Source organism: Nomascus leucogenys, chromosome X, assembly GCF_006542625.1.
Source record: "Nomascus leucogenys isolate Asia chromosome X, Asia_NLE_v1, whole genome shotgun sequence".
Classification (NCBI taxonomy): domain Eukaryota; kingdom Metazoa; phylum Chordata; class Mammalia; order Primates; family Hylobatidae; genus Nomascus; species Nomascus leucogenys.
In genome coordinates this window covers 94,846,698-94,868,224 of record NC_044406.1, presented here as the reverse complement: position 1 = coordinate 94,868,224, position 21,527 = coordinate 94,846,698, and the positions used below count along the sequence as shown (strand labels likewise).

Here is a 21,527-nt window from a genome sequence, read left to right as displayed (position 1 = left end):
CTAGTAGGAATGTGGCATAAGAATTCCACAGCAACTTAGAAGAAGAGATGCCATTCACTTAAGGATATGTCATGTGAGTCTTTATGTCTAAGAGACAGAAGGTAGCTTGTGAGAAGTGTGAATGGTGTTTAACTGGCAGTGGGAGAAGACTTTCTAAATAGAGACTTATGGAGTTTCATGAGAAAAAGTAGGCAAAAAAATGGGATGTGTGCAAGCACACCCAAAAACAGAGATGAATAAAGACCAAGGCCATACATATTCCCTAGGGCAAAACAATTGGCTTAGATAGTGTATTCATTAAATGTACAGAACAACATCCACTGTACTTGCTGCATAGCTTCTCTTAGGTACTTGTTTTCCTGCCCACAAAGGCGCAATGTTTGTCCACATACACAGGCATGATATACAAACTGCTTCAATTTGGGGAGAGGGCATTTGGTGGCTAAGATATTTGTGATCAGCAAGGTGATCACAGGTGGCTAGTTATTTTCAAAACAATGTTCAGACTATCATTTATTTCTGGAGGCCCTTTGAACCCCTCCTTTCTCTTCCTCCTGTCTGAGATGCCAACCTCTCTTACCCTCTCCGCCCCTTATCCAGGCCCATGTCAAGTTATTCCTGCCCCACCGTTGGAAATGGACCCTTGCATTTCACCAGACCATTTTTCTCTTGCAATTTCACTGTCTTATGTTTAACATTGTTGTTATTTGATTCAAAAATTTTCTAAGTTCCCTTATGATTTTTTTTGACCCATGGAATATTTAGAAGTGTGTTGCTTTGCGTCCAAATATTTAGTAACTTTCCAGCTATCTTTCTATTATGGATTTCTAGTTTGATTTTATTGTAATTAGAGTGAACACTGTGTTATTTCAGTTCTTTTAAATTTGTCGAGGTTTATTTTATGGTCCAGCATACAGTCTATCTTGGTGAATATTCCATATGCACTTGAACAGAATAGGTATTCAGCTGTTGTTGGGTATAATGATCTTAAAAATATCCATTAGGTCAAGGTAATGGATACTATTGTTTGGATCTTCTATGTCCTGACTGATATTTTTGTCTAGTGTTTCTGTTCATTATGGAAGGAGGGATGTTAAGATATCCAACTGTAATTGCAGATTTGACTGTTTCTGCTTGAAGTTCTGTTAGTTTTTGCTTCATGTAATTTGAAGCTCTGCTATTATGTGCATAGGCATCTAAGATTGTTATGTCTTCTTGATAAATTGACCTATTTTATCATTTTGAAATGTCCTTCTTTATCTCTGGTAATATTATTTGTCTCAAAGTCTACTTTATCTGATATTAATATAACTCTTTTGCTGTTTAAAAAAAGTTTTTGTTTGTTTATAACATTCTAATAGGAAAAATTTCAAATATAGAGCAAAGTAGAGTGAATTTTGCAATGAACACGCATACCATTAATATTTTATTATACATCATCCCTTGGCATCCATGGGAAATTGGATTCAGGACCTCTCATGGATACCCAAATCCATGAATGCACAAATCCCTCGTATAAAATGGTGTCATGTTTGCCTGTAACCTATACACATCCTCCCCTATACTTTTAATCATCTCTAAGTCACTTATAATACCTAATACAATGTAAATACTATGTAAAAAGTTGTTATACCGTATTGTTTAGGGAATAGTAACAAAAAAGAGTTTGCATATGTTCCATACAGATGCAACCATCCTTTTATAAAAAAAAATTTTCAATCAATAGTTGGTTGAATGCACAGATGTGGAACCCATAGATACAGAGGGCCAACTGTACTTGCTTCATCCTCCTTCTATCTATCTATCCATCCCTCTGTCTGTCCATCATTCCATCCTATTTTTTAATTTTTATTTTAAGTTCTGGGGTACATGCACAGGACGTGTAGGTTTGTTACATAGGTAAACGTGTGCCATGGTGGTTTGCTGCACCTATCAACCTGTCACCTAGGTTTTAATCCCAGCATGCATTAGCTATTTTTCCTGATGCTCTCCCTCCCCCTACCCCACCCCCCGACAGGCCCCAGTGTGTGTTGTTCCCCTCCCTGTGTCCATCCATTCTCATTGTTCAGCTCCCACTTATAAGTGTGAACATGCGGTGTTTAATCCATCCTATTTTTAATGAATGTCAAAGTAAATAGTAGACAAGAGTTCACTTACTCCTAAATCCTATAGCATGCCTATCTTTAATTAGACTTCAATATTTCTTTGCAGTTCTTTCTTTTTATATAAAATTTACATACAATGAAACACTTAAGTGTATGTTTGCTGAGTTTTGACAAATGCATACTTGTATGTAATCCAAACCTCTATCCGGGTATAGAAAATTACTATCACCTCAGAAAGTTCCCTCCTGCTCATTCCCTGTCAATCTCTTCCCCAATTCACCCCAAAGGCAACCACAATCCTGATTTTTCTCCTTTATGCCAGTCCTAGAACTTCATGTAAAGGGAATGATATAACCTCTAGCCTTTTGGATCTGGCTTCTTTCACTTAACACAGTGATTTTGAGATTCATCCACATTGTTTCATATATCAGTAGTTTGCTACTTCTTATTGTAGGCATTTATTCCACTGTTTGAATCTATCAGAGTTTATCCTTGTATCATTGGACAACTGGAACATTTCCAATTTTTGACTATTATGAATAAAGTTGCTATGAACATTCTTGTACAGTTCTCATGGACATACATATTTTCATTTTTCTTGGAAAACTGCCTTGCTTTTTGAACTTGGTAAAAACTTGCCTCTCTAGGGCCCACAAGGAGTACCCGGATCTCCTGGAGCTGTAGGACCTGCAGGACCACCAGGATTACAAGTAAGATCAATTTAAGCCTAGTTTGTGATCACAGTATTCACATGACTGTTTTCCCTACCATACTATGGATTCAGTGTAAACCTGTGTAATTTAGGTCCTCCTGGTGAGCAAGGGCAACCTCTATTCTTGGAGGTTTGTTAAAGTAAAGCATGCTCTTGCCAGGAGCTATTGGAGTTATTTACCAGAGTCTATCTGACCATCCAATTTGTGCCTCTAAAGCCTCCCACCCTAGCTCAACCTAAAGTATAGCCCAGGGATGGCAGATCCCTGACACATTTATTGCCACCTTCCATTTCTTCACCCATGACAGGTATTGCTAATTAATCATACCACCATCACAATCACCCACCCTGAACACTGAAGAAGCTTCAAATTCCTTCCTAACACTGCATCTTTGGTAGCTCTGCCTACCTACCCATTTTTCTGACACAAAACCTGTTTATCATCACTGGTAGAGGAAAAGCATAGCCAGTCATCTATGTGGTTCTGGGAAAGCTGTGTCCCCAGATTGTTCTCTCCAGTGCAAGAAATCCCATTACTCAGTACTTTGGCTTAGCTTCACCAAAGGTCATCATTTTAAAATTTCTGGCCAGTTGGGAGGAATGACACATGAAGTCTTCACTACCTTAGCATTAATGTGATTACCAGGTCAATTTGGGAGATTTCAAAGGAGATAAAAGGGAACCATAGGAAAGACAGCTAGAATCTACTATGCCAAAGCAGGAAAGATGGCTGAGTTACTGGGGAGTGACTCTCAATATGCCGTGTTCTTTTTGACTGAAACTAACAAGTGCTAACTCTTTCTTATTTTTTAAAAAAATCTAGGGTCCTCCAGGGCCTCCTGGCCCTCCTGGTCCTGATGTAAGTATACTTTGTCTTAGGGCATTTTGCTTCCTACTCCTAAGTACTCTGGATTTCCCAGAGAGATACTGGTTTGGTTAACCCTACTTTCTGGTAAAAAAGATTGCATTCCAATTTAAGTTCCCAGAGCTTATTTAGTAATCAATTTTGTTTTTCCTCCCTGTATCCCTATTCCCTAGGGGAATATGGGGCTAGGTTTTCAAGGAGAGAAAGGAGTCAAGGTAAATAGCTTTTAAAAAATACAATCTGCATTCCATATGCTGCAAGAAATGTGTCTGATTACACACATGTGCCTGCTTGTGTAAGAGGATTTGTTTTTTTGCCTTGGGAAATGAGCATTTCCCAACCCACACAGATCGTCTGGTGGGATCTCTTGAGGGCTACATGTGTACATGCCACACATGGGCTATTGTGGTTCTTTTCCCTTCAAAATATTGTTATTTCCCTGCTTCCTACCTGTGAAAGGTGTATGTCTTACAAACATATTCCCTTGAAATAGATTCTTTCTCTTCCTTCCATCTGAGTCTTTCCTTGGTGTTTTGTGTATTTTGTTCCCTTCTCTTTCCTTGTCTCTGCTTCCCCTCTTCTCTCTACCCTTTCTCCTCCTCCCCCTCCTCCACTTCCTCCTCCTTTTCCTTTTTGTCCTCCTCTCTCTCTGTATCTCTCTCTCTCTCCTCTATCTCTTTTCTTTAACCTCTCTTTCACCATTCTCTTTTATTTCCCTCCTTCTCTCATTTCTCTCTTTACAAATTGCATTGTGATTTCAGAGCCTCGAGTGAGGCTGAGAACTTGCCATTCCCACCCTTCTGTTAAAATTGCACTGCCTTCTGAAGGAACAACTCTTGCCTCCAGTGTTCTAACATGGACTTCATTGCCTCTGTTTGTGCTCTTGGCGAGGATTAGACCACTTAGAGTCGGATCATTGTTGCCAAGAGGTAGCTGTTCACCTTGTTCTGATTCGTTTTTTAATCTCTTCTAAACATCCTTTCATAGCAACCATGAACTTAAAGTTTCTTTCTATCCATCTTGCTCTTCCCTCTGCTGTGCTGGTACGAAATTCATTGGTCGGGCTTATAATTCTTCTCACCCTTTGGCAGTGAGAGTTTTGTTTCCTCATTGGCATGAGGGTAAAGAGGCCAAAGTAAGAGACAGTTTATTTGTGAGTTACATCCAGAGGACAAACCCCCACTCTGGAAAAATGGTCGGTGTGATTTTCACTTTGCTTAATGTTCCATTTGATCTTACAGGGGGATGTTGGCCTCCCTGGCCCAGCAGGACCTCCACCATCTACTGGAGAGCTGGAATTCATGGGATTCCCCAAAGGGAAGAAAGGATTCAAGGTAGTGAACATTTAAGAATAGGAAAAAATTAATAAACCTTTTCCTATAATTATAATACAAGAACTTAACTCTAATAACCAGACAATACTGGAAGAATAAAGGGTTCTGGGTAATGGATTTTTGTTTAGAAGTGAGAGTAAAAAGCCTTCTTTGTTTTGCCCCTTATGAAAAGCTTTCTTAAAAGGCGGAGTATGTTTCTTGGTGTGTAGGTTTGAGTGTGCCTGGGCATCTGAGTATTCATTTAAGCGCTATTTTCTCTGTTTTAGTGTTGCAGATTCAATTTTTGATATGCCGAATAACTTAAACATTAAATAGTTGTGTTTTTCCTCCTAACTCCCAACCCTCTCAATACTTATGGTGTCCCCAAAGTACTGTGACAGAACACATAGGGTATGAATGGTTGCTCTTGAATTATCTTTTTAAAGAAGTTATTTGCTCTTAAAACTTGACCCTGAAAATAGGACATACTGTCACCAAGTGGTGACAAGAGATGCCCTAATTTACCTGATCTGAACTACCAAGGCTTACACTATAGACCTGTTTAACTGGAATATTTTATGATCTGTATTTTTATGTGAGTCACTGTATACTACCTACATGGTTGTAATTGAATGGCTGTGTACTGTTAAGGTGGGCAGATATCTTTCAGTAACTTGCATTTCCTGCCAGGGTTCCTTTAAGCTTTGTGATTCTGTTCCCATGGCCAAGGGGCCTAGGCAGGGAAATGTATTTAGTCTCCTTTTTTTAAATTTGTCTTTGTGGAAGCAACAACTCCAAGCCCCTCCAGGTTTACAGGAAGTAGTCTTTGATTTGGGAATGGTCTGGCAACATAAAAGAGATTGTCTGCTTCCTTGATCATTCCCAAAACGTAGGGAGCTTTTCCATGGCACGTATAGATAAATTCACATATCAGGGAATGACAGATCAGATTGTTATGTGTCCCTATCCAAATTGTAATTGTTACCCTTTTCCCAAAACTATGGATTTCTCTGCTGCCTCTAATTTGCTATAGCAAATTGTACTGAACAGCTTCTTCCACTAGAAAGAAAACAGACAATCATCCTTTCTGTCTCCCAGTTAGCCTCAGTATTTGACATTCTGTTTTAGACAGTTATGGTCCATAATCCTTCTCCCACAGCAAAGAGCTCCATGAACGAAGACATCCTGGTACAGCTACTAGTTAGGGAGCCTGGGGAATCTGCACCACTCTCTGCTACCCTAATCTTGATACTTCATTGGTTCCCCACTCCTCAGTCCAAGTACTTGCGGAGAGCCATCCTACTGTGTGTTCACTGCTTCCTGATGCTACTTACTAACCTTTGGCTGATTTTCCAGGGTGAACCAGGGCCTAAGGGTTTTCCAGGCATAAGTGGCCCTCCAGGCTTCCCGGTAAGTCTGTCTATTTGATCAATATGTATTCAAGGGTCTGATTGGACAAAAGCTGTAGCAATAGAAGGCTGACAGAAAGACCTCTTCCCATGGATATTGTAGAGAATGCCGCCATCTTCATTATTAGAAGGTATTTAAGGAGATGTTCTTTTTTCTCAAACACATGCAGACGTAAGCATGGTTCTCCATGAGGCTGTGTACCTTAGAGGTTATTAGCTCAAGCTCTATAGTTAAAACAGACCTAGGCTTGACTGCTGATTTTGCCAGTTTCTAACTATGTGAACCTGGACAAGTTTCTTAACTTTTCTGAGCCTCAGTTTCCTAACCTACAAAATAGGGGAGAATGATGGGGTGGTTATGAGGATTAAATGAGATAATATGCATGAAAAGGGCTTACTACATGTCTAGCACTTATTATTCAGTTAATGGTAGCTAATCTTAGTAATCCTACCTCCACTTTCATATCTGCCTTTCTAGCTTAGATTCTTACACTCATCAGTTACCTTTTGAGGGTCCCTATGTGCCAGGCATTCTGCTGGACTTGGAGGTTACAACAGTAACTAAGTAAAAGTCCCTGTCCTTGAATTACATTGTAATGGGGGAGTGAGGGAAAAAAACAAACAAGAAACCAGTAAACAGATGAATCTATAACAAGTTCATACAGTGGTTATTTAAGTTCATATATATATATAAGATGAAAGAAGGGTAAAGGGTAAAGTGATGAAGTGTGGATGGGGAACAGGGCGGTCCACTTGGGACAGAGTGGTCAAGAAGGGCCTTTCTGAGGAAGTGATGTATGAGCTGAGACCTGCATATTATGAGAGAGCACATCTTGTGAAGATCAGAAGGAGGGTTTAAGGCTGAGGGAACCGTAAGTGCAAAGACCTTGAGGTTAAGAAAACCTCAGTACTTTTGAGGAACAGTAAGAAGGTGAGTAAGTGGAACAGAGTAAGCAAGGCTAATAATTCCAGACAGAGAAGTAGGAACCAGATCTTGGCTACCTTCATAGGTCAATGCCTTGTTTTATTTTTAATGTAATGGGAAGCCATTCAAAGGCTCTGACTTGTATTTTTAAGATCACTGTGGCTGTGGGAGGAAGGGGAGAGGGAATGGGAAGGGTGGAAGAGCAAACACAGAGGGTATTGCAGTAGTCCAGGCAAGAGATGGTGGTGGTGACTTAGATTATAGTGACAGCAATGGAAATGGAAAGAAGTGGATAGATTCAAAATGTAAAAATGTTCAACCTTGTTATTAGGGAACATTTCAAACATTTACAAAAGCAGAGAGAATGTCATAATGATTCCTCGTGTACCCATCACACAGTTTCAATAATTAGCAATTTATGGCCAATCTGAAGCAAATAATAGACATATCATTTCATCACAAATACCTCTGAATATTTAAAAGGTAAGGGCTTTTTAAGACATAGTGACAATATCATCATCAGTAATTTGTGATTAGTAATTAATATGAGTTAACAAGGCAGAATTCAAATTTTTGATTGTCTTACAGGTATATATATATTTTTACAGTTGCCTTGTTTCAATGACAGGCCAAACAAGACCAATACGTTACATTTGTTTAATGTGTCTTTTAAATCACAAGATATGTTTTGAAAGAGCTGGCAAGATTTTCATGGATTGGGAATAGGGATCAGGTGGGAAATGGATGAATCAAAGATGACTAGGCCTGCCTGTGCTTGCTGGGCCAATGGGGATAGATGACTCCATTCCTTCCCTACAGTACTTTGAAATCGTTTCGGTCTCTCTGGGTGGCCAGAAAGCAGAGCCAGTGGAGCCAGTGGCACAGGTTCCTTCCATGATGATTCTTATTACTCCATAGAAATAAAGGGGGCATGGAGAACCACCTGTTCAATGCACTTGATTTTAATCACCTCTGTATCTAATGAACCAGAAAGGAAGAGAACCCTAGTGTTGGAGACAGAGCACCCAAACTTTAGACCCAGCCCCTGCTCTGGGACTTTGGCAAGTCACTGAACCTCTCTTTATATCTCTAATTTGACAATGGTCATATTTATACTTTTTATTGATAGAAAATATTTCTACATATTTATAGGGTACATGTGATATTTTGTTACATGCACAGACTGTGTAATGGTGAAGTCAGGGTATTTAGGATATCCATGACCACAAACATTTATCATTTCTATGTGTTGGGGACATTTCAAATCTCTTTTCTGGCTACTTTGAAATATACAGTACACTGTTGTTAACTGTAGTCACCCTACTCCACTATGGAACACTGGAACTTATTCATTCTATCTAACTGTATGTTTGTACCCATTAACCAACCTCTCTCCATCTCTCCCCCCACCCCACACTCACACCATTCCCAGCCTCTGGTATCATTCATTTTACTTTCTACCTCCATGAGATAAATTTTTTTAGTTTCCGCATATGAGTAAGAACATGCATATAGCTACTCTTTTAAGACCCAACTAATAATGTATGCGAAGTTTCTTTACAAAATATAAGGCTGTCCTGTTCAATAAGCTAACAGCCAGCCATGTGTGGTTACTGAGCCCTTGAAATGTGGCTGATCTGAAATGAGATGTACTGTAAGTGTAAAATACACACCGGATCTCAAAAACGTAGTATGAAAAGAAATCTAGAATATCTCAGTAACATTTTTAACTTCAATGTTAAAATGACGATATTTATTATATATTTGGTTAAGTAAAATATATCATTTAAATTAATCTCTGTTTACTTTGCTTTTTTAATGCGGCTACTAGGAAAATGAAAATAACATAGTAGCTCACATTATATTTCTATTGGACAGTACAGATATAAGGTACTTTGCAAGTGAGTTTGGGAATAAGGTTTTCACCTTTCTTTGTAGAGCATTTCACATAGATTCTGGCCACCTGGCGTTGTCCCTGTGAGGTAAGCAAGGTGAGCCAGGCTTATCTCCCTTGTACTGATGAGGAAACCACAGCCTCAACGGGTGAAGAGGTTTGTCCAGAATCACGCAGCTAATTATTAGCAGAGCTGAGATTGAAATTCAGCTTTCTTGAATTCTAGCCAATTTGGTGGCTTTTTCCCCATACCATACTGCCCCCTACAGTCCAGTTTGCTCTAATCCCAGCCGTGATGGGGTTTTTATCTCTAAATCTCTGAAAAGGATTTTATGATCTCCTCTGGTGTTATTGGCTTCACTGGCTCACACTGCCTCCCTCCCCTTCCCTTCCACATCCGAACCCAGAGTATTTCCCCTGCTGCAGTTTCAACCCATTCCCTTTTGTCCTGTAAAAGAAAGAGACTGACGACAATGCACGGTGATAAATTGCAGTACCATTTCAAACTCAGTATTTCCAGTGTTTCAGCGTGTGGGCTGAAAAATAGAAACCCCAGTTGATTGTAAAGACATCAAAGCTGGAAAATAACCCCTTTACATAGAACAGCATGTTTTCATACGGTGGGAATTAAGAAACCAGAGCTCTCAGCCCACTTTGGCACAGATTCAATGTGTGACCTTGGCCAAATCAGGTAACTCCTTCAGTCCTAATATCTCTGTCTGTTTAATGGGAACATTCGTAGGTACTTTATATGAATGCCTTATGACAGAAAAGTTATGAGGAGAAAGGTGGTAACGTATTTGTGATACTCTGGGCTTTTCAGAGGAAATGTGCTTCTCAAATCCAAAGCCTTCACATCAGCTTTCAATTATCCACACTCACTGAGAAACAAGGCAGCACTGAAGACAGAAATCTCTAGGGAATCCAAAATGTTCCTTTTAACTGTTTGTTTTCTTCCTGTATGAGTCCAAATCTTTGTAAGAAACAAAATGCCCAACCTGACAGATTTGCCCCTCACCTTCTTTCTCTTGGCCCCTCTGCAGTGACCAAACATCCCTGATTTTCTGGCTCAGTCCTCACCTCACACATTTTATCCCATTGTCTCCAGCAACACGCTCACACTTGTAGGCCGCAGGTCCTTCCATGGAGGTCGTCAGAGAGAATTGTATATCCATGTGCCTCTGTTCAAGGGACTAGCAAACACAGAGGAAGGCAAAAATGGAATAGATGAGGGGAGGGATAAGAGAAGAAACTGGCAAATCCTGAGGTAACTATTGAGTAGGTCAATAGTTACCCACACACCTACCCAGTAGGGGTAACTACTAGGTAGGTGGGATTCTTCAATTGAGCCTCCTGAGAACCAAAAAGCATCAGGAGTCCAGAGCCCAGGAGAGCAGGCCTGGAAACAGTTAAGCTAGCTCCAGTGAGGCTTTCCAGGCCATGGGTAAGTAGGAGTGTGGGAGCAGCATTTGCAAGATTACTCATGAGGAGGACTGCCTGTGACGGACGGGGCCAGTCCCAGGGCATCTGGCTAGAACAGCTTGTTCAGCAGGGTCCCTGGACAGTGCCTCCCTATTCTGGGAGACAAGTTGAACCTACAGCACAGCCAGTGTCTTGCCAAGCTATTTATCTTTTATTGGCTCTAGGCCACACACACAAATTTGTCTTTTTTTTTCCCTTTTTACATTTGTTTACACATTTATTTTTGTTCACACTATAGCATAAGCTCTCAGGCCCTCTGAGAAAGCAAGACTCTTCTGCTTTCTGGAGAAGGAGTACAAGGCCCCCTTATATTTACAGCTGAGGGCAAGATAGATGGGGGCACAAGATGGTTCCTGAACATTATTTCCTTCACTCTTTGTAATAGTTTTGTTCTCTTGGCCATTATTCCATTCAATTCAACAAGTATTTACTGGACCACCTTGTATGTGTTCAGACTGTAGTAGTGGGCCTTGGAGGAAGATAAAAGAGAGGGTAATATAGATCTCATGCTTACAAAACGTTCATATGCAACCGTTCTTTGCACTTTAAGAGTTTGGGGCAGCATGGGCTGCCACAGATTTCATGGACAGGTCAGAGAAGGCTTCTTGAAGCGTTTGACCTCAGAAGCCAATAGACATTCCACCAAGTCGCAGCATGCCTTGGTTTGATGCAGAAAAACTCATATTTTAAATAAGTTTGCATTCAGTTTAACCCACGAGCCTTTCACATTAGGAATTTAATGTAGCATGAAGGCTGAGCTATTTGATGCACAGTTATATAAATGCAGAAAAGAGAACAGATAAGTACGGGACCAAAGCCTGCTTTGAATTGGATCCTACACACACACACACACACACACACACATACACACACACACACTCCTCCCAATAAAAAGAGAATGAAAACAACCCACATTAAAAAAACCAAAAACATGACTAGCCAAAACGAAACAGAAATGAAAAACCCTGGGCCCAGAAAGCCAAGGGGTGCTCAACCAGCTTTCAGTACTCATGGGAGTGCACTGAGTATGTATGTACAAGGAAGAAAAAGCTACAAATGGGATTTGAGCAGGTGAGCCAGGTCACATTAAAGGGACAACAGATGTTCCACAACATTTAGTGCCTTTTCTTCATTGCCTCCTTTACTTTCACAATAAGCCAAAATGTTGTTTGCTAAATCTGTGCTCCAAAAAGTACAATTTTAAGCAGCAACAAAGTGGCCTCATTTAAGTTTTCTGTGAAAAACATTATCCACTTTAGTACTGAACTCTTCTGTATCTTGGGGGCCCAGACATTTGCCTTGGACCCAGAGGGGAGGAAGTTCTCTCTTACTCACTCTGCTTCTTGGAGTTCCTGCTTTTCCCTAGAGAATCCCCAAGTCGTATTCATGGCTACAAACCCTCACCTCCGATGAGCAGGGCAAGAGGGCTTGGAGACCATCTCACAGTCCCCTTTGGACTATCTCTAGGGCCAGGCAAGAGCCCTACAGGCCTAGTACAGGAGCTGCAGGGTTTCAGACCGTGCCTAGATAGAAATACTTCTTCCCACTGAAAAGGATGTTGTGCTCATTATGTCTCCAAAGGGGAAAAGCTCTTGCTCTTCCCCCTAGTATCGACCCCCAAGAATTTGCATAATCCTCCATTTGTGGGTCAAATCATGAAGTTCCTAGATGATAGAAGGCAGCTCGTTCTAATGGAAAGGTCCCCGGAATGAAAAACACAAGATACGGCTTTCTCATTTTTAACCCATCTAGATGTTGGTTTCCTCATCTGTAAAATCAACAAGGTTAGATAGTTAATCATTTCTATGCTGTTAGCCCATGATACTGTAAATACATGGAACAGTGTTGTGGGTGGGGGTGGGGGACATTACTTCTAGAACCAAAAGGGAACCTTGAATGAACGGTCCAATTTATATTCAGACCCTGTGTGCTTCTCAGGCAGTGACAAGAGACAGCATGGTGAGCCTCCCTAAGGGGAGAGTGGAGCTTAATTAAAATAGCCTCCTTGCTTTGGATGAAGCCAGGAGACCGACGAGAAAACAGACTTTATAACTTGTGGTTTCTTTTTTCATTTAGGGCCTTGGAACTACTGGAGAAAAGGGAGAAAAGGGAATCCCTGGTTTGCCAGGACCTAGGGTACGAACCTGGAATGTTACTTGCCTGGGTCTGTCAAGTGACCTAGTCCATTTTCTTTCCTGTTTGCTTCTATATGTTTTGCAACTTGGTTGCCACCTAAGCTTCTCGTTTCTCCTCAACCCAATGGCAGGTTCCTAAGACATCCTTCTCTCTTAGCCCCATTCCCTTGATTGAATGGCTCGCTTGAAAAGGAATGAGGCACCCCCTACTCTAGGTGGCTCCTCAGCCTATTTATCTCCTTGCTGTCATGTATCATTGTCTTCTGGGCTAAAGAATGATATGAGTGTTGCCTTGCTTTCATTCCATTCTATTCTGAGGGAATTGAGCAGGGAAGTGGCACAGGAATGGAAGAAAGAGAGCCAAGTGCAACCTTTATAGGACAGAAACAAGCCTGGAAAGTTCTAGAACATAGTGAGTGATGTTTGGAGTCAACAGTTTCCAATAATAATCTCATTCGAAATGGAAAAATAACTATTAGCCTCTCTGATTCCTAGCTTCAGGCACTTAGGTGTTGAGCTAGAAGCAGTGGGCCAAGCTTAGCCTCAAAGAAGTAACATTTTAGAGAATTGTGTTGTTAAGTTGACTATGAAGTTTATTAACAGTCTTTTGAGTATTCAGCCATACTTATCCATTACCCTGCCATTTCTTTCTCACTTTTCCCCCTCTCTTGTCTTGAAAATACATATAATCACCAACAAAGAATGCATTTGAGGTGGGAGATGAGGCCCTCCCATAATCTATTTAAAGATCTCCTGACTTGGAACTATTGCAGACTAAGTACAATACCACCCAGCCCTTCTATCAGATTCCACCTACTACTTAAACTGTTTCCATTTATTTAGCTCTTAAAAAGTGCTCCATGTGGCTATTTAGCCTGATGGATTAGAGCTTAGAAAGAAGTCATTAGGCTGGGCACGGTGGCTGACGTCTGTAATCCCAGCACTTTGGGAGGCCAAGGCAGGTGGATGACTTGAGGTCAGGAGTTCGAGACCAGCCTGGCCAACGTGACGAAACCCTGTCTCTACTGAAAATACAAAAATTAGCCAAGCATGGTGGCGCATGCCTATAGCCCCAGCTACTTGGGGGGGCTGGGGCAGGAGAATCGCTTGAACCCTGGAGGCAGAGGTTGCAGTGAGCCGAGATTGTACCACTGCACTCCAGCCTGGGTGACAGAATGAGACTCCATCTAAAAAAAAAAAAAAAAAAAAAATCATTAAGCTAGGTCTAGGAACATTCGCTTACCTGATTTTAGGAGCTGCTAAATCCTGAACTCAGTTGGATAACTTTGTTAGATAAGTCTAGTGGCTTTTTCTAGGTAGCCTATTGCTCTTTCTAAGGTGTAACTATTTTCTTTACAGGGTCCCATGGGTTCAGAAGGAGTCCACGGCCCTCCAGGGCAACAGGTATTTTGGTTAATATCATTAAAGCCTTGGTGTATAAAATCTCAATCAAAAGTCCCCCTTGCTTTACCTAACATGGCCAAAGGGAGACATTACTTATAATGCAAATTGTTCATCTCCCTTTTTTTTGGTGTAAACTTAGCCACTGTCCTCTTTTCTTTTCACTCAAGAACATGGGTATCCAGTGTCAGGTTCAGTGCCTTGCCATGCCATGCTGTGGTCATACATCTTTGGCATGCTATCAGGGACTAGCAAGGCCAGCCTGCTTGTATCCGTGTCTAGCCTTGTGGCCCTTGTACCTCCTAATATGTAAATTGGCTACCTACTAGCATATTGTCTTCTGGAAGATTTTACAGCTTCCAGAGTCAGATAGAGGCCACATATACCCTGCAATGTCATCCAAGATCCCTCTGCCATTTGCCCTGTCTTAATCCAAAGACCAGACTCTCTTATGCTCTCATACTTTCAACTTAGTGGTAACTATGTTTCTGTCACAGGGCAAGAAAGGGACCCTGGGATTTCCTGGGCTTAATGGATTCCAAGGAATTGAGGTAATGTTGGGAAGTGAAAAATCCAGGGTTGGTAGGTAGAAGGGTGAATTACCACAAATGTCTGTATATAAGATGAAGTATTTTTAATATTTTGACCTTTTAAGTTTCAATTTTTTCTTAAGAAATGCATGTAATCTGCTTTGAACACACAAAGCTGCTAATGAGCATTTCTTAGATACTACTTGATCAGTGGTAAACTAAGGGGCAGGGGCTGGTGGGAGCAAGTCCATCCCGAAGATGAGGAAAATTTTATTCATATTGTTTAGAATTGCCAACTGTTGGTTTCACTGTTGTTTTAAATTCTCTACAGACAATGCATCCCCTTTTTGCCTACACCTGGGGCATATAACTGCCACCATCACACCCTGGATATGCCACTGTATGTGTTTTTGGTACCTAAGTCCCTCTTTGGGGAGTATTAGAACTCCTTTAATTTCCTCTGCCTGACATCATCCACTAACAAGGGTTGTGATGGTAGTAGAGGCCCAGGCCTGTTGAGAGTGGAAAAAAGTTAAAACTCTGTTCTCTCCTTAGCACTACTTAGGTACAGCCAAGGCCCAGAGCAGACTGTCCTTGAGTAGAGTTGCAAAATAAAATTGGGATCCCTTGTCCTTGACAGGTTTGCAATTGAATGTTAGGCCTCTGGCCTGCTTTGTGTCACCTTCATCTTAAATTTATGGGACTTTGAAATTAACCTATGGACTAGTTGATCCTGAAAATCTGGGGTTATAGAAGGAAGAACCTTTCATTTTCCTAGGGATGGGCCTCAATGGCACATAGATCTTGGGTAATAAGGAAATGGAAATATTTGTGTTTAATGTACTTAATCTTTGCAGGGTCAAAAGGGTGACATTGGCCTGCCAGGCCCAGATGTTTTCATCGATATAGATGGTGCTGTGATCTCAGGTGCAACTTCTCATTAATTTGAGTGGAAAATAAAGACAGGAAGTTAAATCCTATATCCCCTGTAATTATTAAAAGGATACTTTGTTAGTTACTCGATTGTTGCTAAACTTGACACACCCAAGAGCCCCTCATGGCTCCTGAGCTTGGGGAATTAAGCTAACTCCAATCTCTTGGGCAGAGAAGCCAAGCCCAGCACCCCATTTTTGTGTTCAGTCCACTAAGCCTAAGATTTGGGTCTGCCTGGGCCTGAATTTGATGAAAATAGTTCTCCTGGCGATGCGTTGGGAAGGATTGATAACCACCCCCAAGCTGGGCTGACTTCAGTTTGATACTATGGAATACTCAGGGCCTCATGTAGGTGATTCCATGCATGCTTGAGCTTGACAATTTCACAGGAAGTGGAAAAGTACCTTTGGTTAGGGGAGCAAGTGGCTGAGAGCCCTCTAGAGTATGATGCTTAGAAAGTCTGTCTTCACCTCTCCTTGTCCTAGTTATTTTGTGTGCCCAACTCTTCCCTTTACCTTCTCCAAAGACTGAGATGCCCAGTATCTCCAGCTACCTCTGGTTTGACCAAAGGCTTCTACTGTAGTGACTCTTCCATGGGTCTTCCAACTTATCCCTCTCCTCTCATCCTCTAAGGCCCATGCCCTGTTTGGTATTAATATTTGATAGTGGCTTCCTGTGTGCTACTTCCAGGAAACATATATGTATAACATAAATAGTGGACTTCAGCATCTTAATCCAAATGGTAGACATTTTAGGCATTACAGCAGATTAGTGGTAGAAGAAGAAGAAGTACTTACCAGAGCTTATCATGAAAGGCAGGCCTTGGCCAGACCAATTCTTAATACACTAATGTTGGCTCCAGAAGGCCCCTTGGCTCCAGAAGACCCATTATCATGCGAGGCCATTAGCATGAGAGACTTGGGAAGGGCATGAAAGGCACTTCTGATGCCAGGACAACTCCTGCACCTCTTCTTGGGCATTTTGTAGCATCTGTGGGCCTCCTCTGTCTTTATTTACTGTTTTCTTTCATTACAATGCCAGGTAATCCTGGAGATCCTGGTGTACCTGGCCTCCCAGGCCTTAAAGGAGATGAAGGCATCCAAGGCCTACGTGGCCCTTCTGGTGTCCCTGGCTTGCCAGCATTATCAGGTAAAAAAAAAACTAACCCATCTCCTACACAGATCAGTCCTCTATACACTGTGGTTCCCAGCATTCCCTTCTATACCTCTGGGTTGGGGCACACACCTAGCCAAAGTCAAACAAGAGGTAGACTATAGTCAGTAGGTTCCCAACTGCCAGCCCAAGGCTAACGTATGTGGGAGTAGTGAGGGCCTGGGTGAGCAGCTTTTGTTTTTGGCTTAAATAATGTATCATAGCTGGACAGGCAATCCTAGACTGTCACTGAGGTTTGCAGCAACAAGAGGAGTCCTGGGTTGAGTTGCTGGAGCTGTGTCACCCTCCTGTGGATGTGCCATCCCAGCTGATGCTTGCCAAGATGGGCTAGCAAAAGCCCAGAGGAAGATTTGTACCCAGAACCTTGCTGTAGGATTCAGCCAGGCACTGAATGGTCCCAGGATCCTGTGGGTAACCCTCTTGAACTAATCACATCCATATGTCATTCTATAGTGACATGTGGGAAAAGGGCATGCCAGAGTCTGGGAGGCAGTGATGCCCCAGATATAAAGTTCAACTTTTACTTTTAAAGCCACCAGTTTCTAAATTCCTTGGAGATGGGCTGCTGTGAGGATACCTGTGTTTTTAAAGCAGCCACCTGGAAATGGTACAGCTGGCCCCAGCACCAAGTTGCAAAAAAATCAAGAAATGAAAGGCTAGAGACCCAGATTTTCCTCTCAGGTTTGCCACTGAGAAATGCTGGGCCCCTGATCATGTTTCCTCTCTTCTTTGGGTCTCTGTTTCCCAAGAGGTTAGGCTAATTGATCCCTAAGCATCCTTCTGACTCTGATACAAGAGAAGGACAAATGCTTCCCTAAAGTCTTCCTTGGATTTGTTTCCAACATAGACCACAGATAGGAATATTCCAGAGAGTAGGGTGATACAATGAGCATTTGTGTGTGGGCTTATTCTTCCAGGTGTCCCAGGAGCCCTAGGGCCTCAGGGATTTCCAGGGCTGAAGGGGGACCAAGGAAACCCAGGCCGTACCACAATTGGAGCAGCTGGCCTGCCTGGCAGAGATGGTTTGCCAGGCCCACCAGGTCCACCAGGCCCACCTAGTAAGTTACTCATTTCTCTTTTTGATCTCAAGATTCAGATGTGATCTAGACTGCAGAACAGTCATGATTTTTGAGGGGGCATCTCACAGGTGCAACGGCTAAGCCAGGATACATGATAATTGCAGAGGGGCAGCCATGAAGGCCCCATAGTCTCTGGGTCAGATCCCTGCCTCTACCAGTTATTGATAACAGCAGAGTGTTCTCCATCAAGGAACAAGCAAACTACGGCCTAATGCCTTCCAAGTTTTGTACCCATTCCCACTCCATCTTTCAGTGTTTTCAGCCCTTAAGCCTTTGTTTTTTCAGCTCCTAAAGAAGCAGGATTGGTTCTTTTGAGCTTGCCCTGGTCCACAAGGCTCCAATGGGGTGGGCTGAGAGACTGAGAAAAAAAAGAAGCCAAGCCTGGACCCTCGAGGTGGCTGCTAAAAGCCTACACAGGACTTGTCCTTCTTAGATCTCCTGCTTGAGTGTGAGATTCTAGATTCCGAGAGAAAAGCTGGAAATGTTGCCCAGAATGTTTCTTTGTACCTTAAAGCCCATGTCCACTGTGGCTTGCACCTCTTTCCTCTTTTGTCCTAAGGGAGGTTTCTGGGGTAGACATTGGGACTGCTGAGTTTTGGAAGCTACCTTGTTCATTCCTCTAACCCCACTGTCTAATATGGTGTCTGGAACATAATGGACATTCTGTAAATATCAGTAGAGTGAATTGAGCCAACAGAGCTCCTGTTGACTCCTTGCTGCAGATTTGGGGTCCCGGTCTTGAATTTCATTTTTTTGTCTCTGCTCTGGTTGTTCAGGCTCAAGGACTTGGGCCTTGGTGATTGAGCTGCTGTGTTGAGTCAGGGAAGTCATCAGGCTTATACAAGTTGCTAATCCTTTATCTTTTTTTTACCCAAAGGTCCAGAATTTGAGACTGAAACTCTACACAACAAAGAGCCAGGGTTCCCTGGTCTCCGAGGAGAACAAGGTCCAAAAGGAAACCCAGGCCTCAAAGGAATAAAAGGTGATTTTGTCCCCTTAAGTTTCTTGGTCCTCCAAACTCCTTAGAGAAGACTTCCTGGGGAATGAGAAAAACAACAGCCTCGGGAACCTAAACAGAAGCAATTGTGGATCTTGTTTGGGGCTTTGATTATAGGATTGTTAGAAGTGCTATATTTGGGTCTCTAAGACTGAGGCTGGCAATGGAGGTCACACAGGACCAAGTTGCTCCCAGGCCTCTTTTTCTTTCTCCTCCATCTGCAGCCCAGGCTGTTAACCAGAGCATGCTGCTACCCTTCCCAGTTTGCAAGACCAAGGATGTAAGCCACTTATTACCTTCAGCCTTAAGCAGAGTGCTCTGAACAGGTCAAGACCTGGGACTCTGAAAACAACCCTAGCCCCCACTGGTGTTGGAGAACTGATCAATGACCACAGCTGCCTTTGGGTCATTTTCCCCCTTCTATCACTTACTCTGAGAGGAAGATGCTCAATAAGTCAATTAATTATGGTTGTGGCCTAGGCCAGGGGGAAGAAGAAGTGAAACTACTGACTGAAGAGGGGTTTTGGGATGGCCTAGGGTTCAGTTATTCAAGATCTCTAGGAATGAACTGCTTTCCTCAGCCTCAAACAGAGAAGTTCTAACTTACTCCTCTCCTTTCTCATTGCTCTGTCATAAAATGTCATTACCTAAGTGTATAGAGTCTGGTTAAGAAATGCCTGAAAGCTTGTTCTCTGCTATTCAGGTCCCAGGAAATCTATTTGATGGAAAAGGGCATTAAGTTAACTTAGATGTTAATTTTGGCCCTTACCTAACTTACTACATAGCTGGTGTATTTCTTGATACCATTCACAGTCCTAAAAGAGGGACATTTCTGATGCTCCCCATTCTGTATTTCCATGGGGCTGAAAGATTTTCTCTAAGTATGGAATAGTGATAGGGATTCTCAAGCTTCATTATACATGAGAATCACCCAGGGGAGGTTATTAAAAATTAGATTATTTGGTCTGGCTTCCTGAGACTGATCGATTAGGACTGAGATAGGGCCCAGCAAGCTGCCTTATAAATAAGCATCACAGGTGACTCAGGCAGGGTCACACGCAAGAAACACTAATCTGAAGAACAGACTATTCTCTTAGAGTTTTAGGAATCATCGATTTTCTAAAAGTAAGAAGGGGCCCTTCAGAATCTTAGGGAAACTCAGGGTCACCTGTGTTGACACCAATTCTTATTTTCCAGACAATAAGCATGGAAGATATAGGGAGTTAGACCATAGTGCTAGTGACTCCTTGATACCTCTTCAAAGGTGCTTTGCTGAAATCCCTATCATTATTTATTTGGCATTTGTCTCAATGTTTACAAAAATATGTACACATTTGTGTCATATGTACAAAAGTCAGGGGAAAAGACATTTTGGTAAAGAAAATCTTTGAGCGGCTTGAATTCCAGACTCTCAGCTGGTTAGTAGAGGTCAGTGGTTCTCAACTATGGCTATACTTTAGACTCACTGATGGCTGAGCCTCATCCCTGACTAACAAAATCTGAACAACTAACACAGACATACTCTGCTGGAGAGTGAACCAAGTTCGTTTGAGTGTGTTCTCTGCAAGCCTTCAGATTCCCTCTATGGAGTTGTTCAAGTCACAAATAACCACGATCAATTCTTTATTCTTCTTGGAAAAAAATGACCCACTTCGTTCTATGTTGTCTTTTTCTCCCAGGAGACTCAGGTTTCTGTGCTTGTGACGGTGGTGTTCCCAACACTGGACCACCCGGGGAACCAGGCCCACCTGGTCCACGGGGTCTCATAGGCCTTCCAGGCCTTAAAGGAGCCAGAGGAGATCGAGGCTCTGGGGGTGCACAGGGCCCAGCAGGGGCTCCAGTAAGTCTTGCCAAACTTTGACCCTGAGGAAGCAATGAAATCTTTCAAGTGCGCTTCAATCCCCCCAATTATTTTCTAAAGCACATACAAGACAGATGGGATTAAAACAAAGTTTTGGGGTTTTGATCTACAACATAAAATCTGACTATAGAGTCTCTTAAAGTCCTTTCTGCTTTAACCTACCTATTTTCCCTTCTCTCTTTCCCCAATTTCTTCCTTCCACAACATTGTTTACCTTTGCCTAGCAATGTGCTGGCCCACGAAGATAAAATAGGAATTAAGGTGAGGTTTCCATCTTCAAAGATTTCAAAATTTACAAAAGGTGCAGAAATAAATGGGCAACTATTATTCAAGATTACAACATAATCAGTGTCTAGAACAGTGCCAATATGTACCCAAGATTCTGCTCTAAGTCATAATGCTAGGTGCTGGAATTCTATGAAGTCTGCATCTTCTGACTACTCCCTCTTCTCTCTTTGTCAGGGCTTAGTTGGGCCTCTGGGTCCTTCAGGACCCAAAGGAAAGAAGGGGGAACCAATTCTCAGTACAATCCAAGGAATTCCAGGGGATCGGGGTGATTCTGGCTCCCAGGGCTTCCGTGGTGTAACAGGAGAACCAGGCAAGGACGGAGTACCAGGTTTACCAGGTCTGCCAGGCCTTCCGGTAAGTTGATCGTTCCTAGGTGATTAGCTCTACAAATCTTCACACCTGACTTTGTTGGGGGGTTTGATGGC

The 21,527-nt window shown here is 42.2% G+C and overlaps 1 protein-coding gene across 5 annotated transcripts in view; it reads left to right on the top strand.

The window, feature by feature from the left end:
• Window positions 1-21,527, top strand: part of COL4A6 (collagen type IV alpha 6 chain) — a 274,981-nt gene that overhangs the window by 220,003 nt on the left and 33,451 nt on the right. For all 5 annotated transcript variants that reach the window (XM_003262184.4, XM_003262183.4, XM_012499010.2 and 2 more), the window contains exons 9-22: window positions 2,753-2,815; window positions 3,641-3,676; window positions 3,856-3,897; window positions 4,924-5,016; window positions 6,352-6,405; window positions 12,782-12,841; window positions 14,200-14,244; window positions 14,739-14,792; window positions 15,629-15,698; window positions 16,746-16,853; window positions 17,795-17,935; window positions 18,834-18,938; window positions 20,633-20,793; window positions 21,277-21,456. In XM_003262184.4, coding sequence (XP_003262232.2) covers window positions 2,753-2,815; window positions 3,641-3,676; window positions 3,856-3,897; window positions 4,924-5,016; window positions 6,352-6,405; window positions 12,782-12,841; window positions 14,200-14,244; window positions 14,739-14,792; window positions 15,629-15,698; window positions 16,746-16,853; window positions 17,795-17,935; window positions 18,834-18,938; window positions 20,633-20,793; window positions 21,277-21,456 — 1,212 coding nt within the window. The remainder of the gene's footprint in view (window positions 1-2,752; window positions 2,816-3,640; window positions 3,677-3,855; window positions 3,898-4,923; window positions 5,017-6,351; window positions 6,406-12,781; window positions 12,842-14,199; window positions 14,245-14,738; window positions 14,793-15,628; window positions 15,699-16,745; window positions 16,854-17,794; window positions 17,936-18,833; window positions 18,939-20,632; window positions 20,794-21,276; window positions 21,457-21,527) is intronic.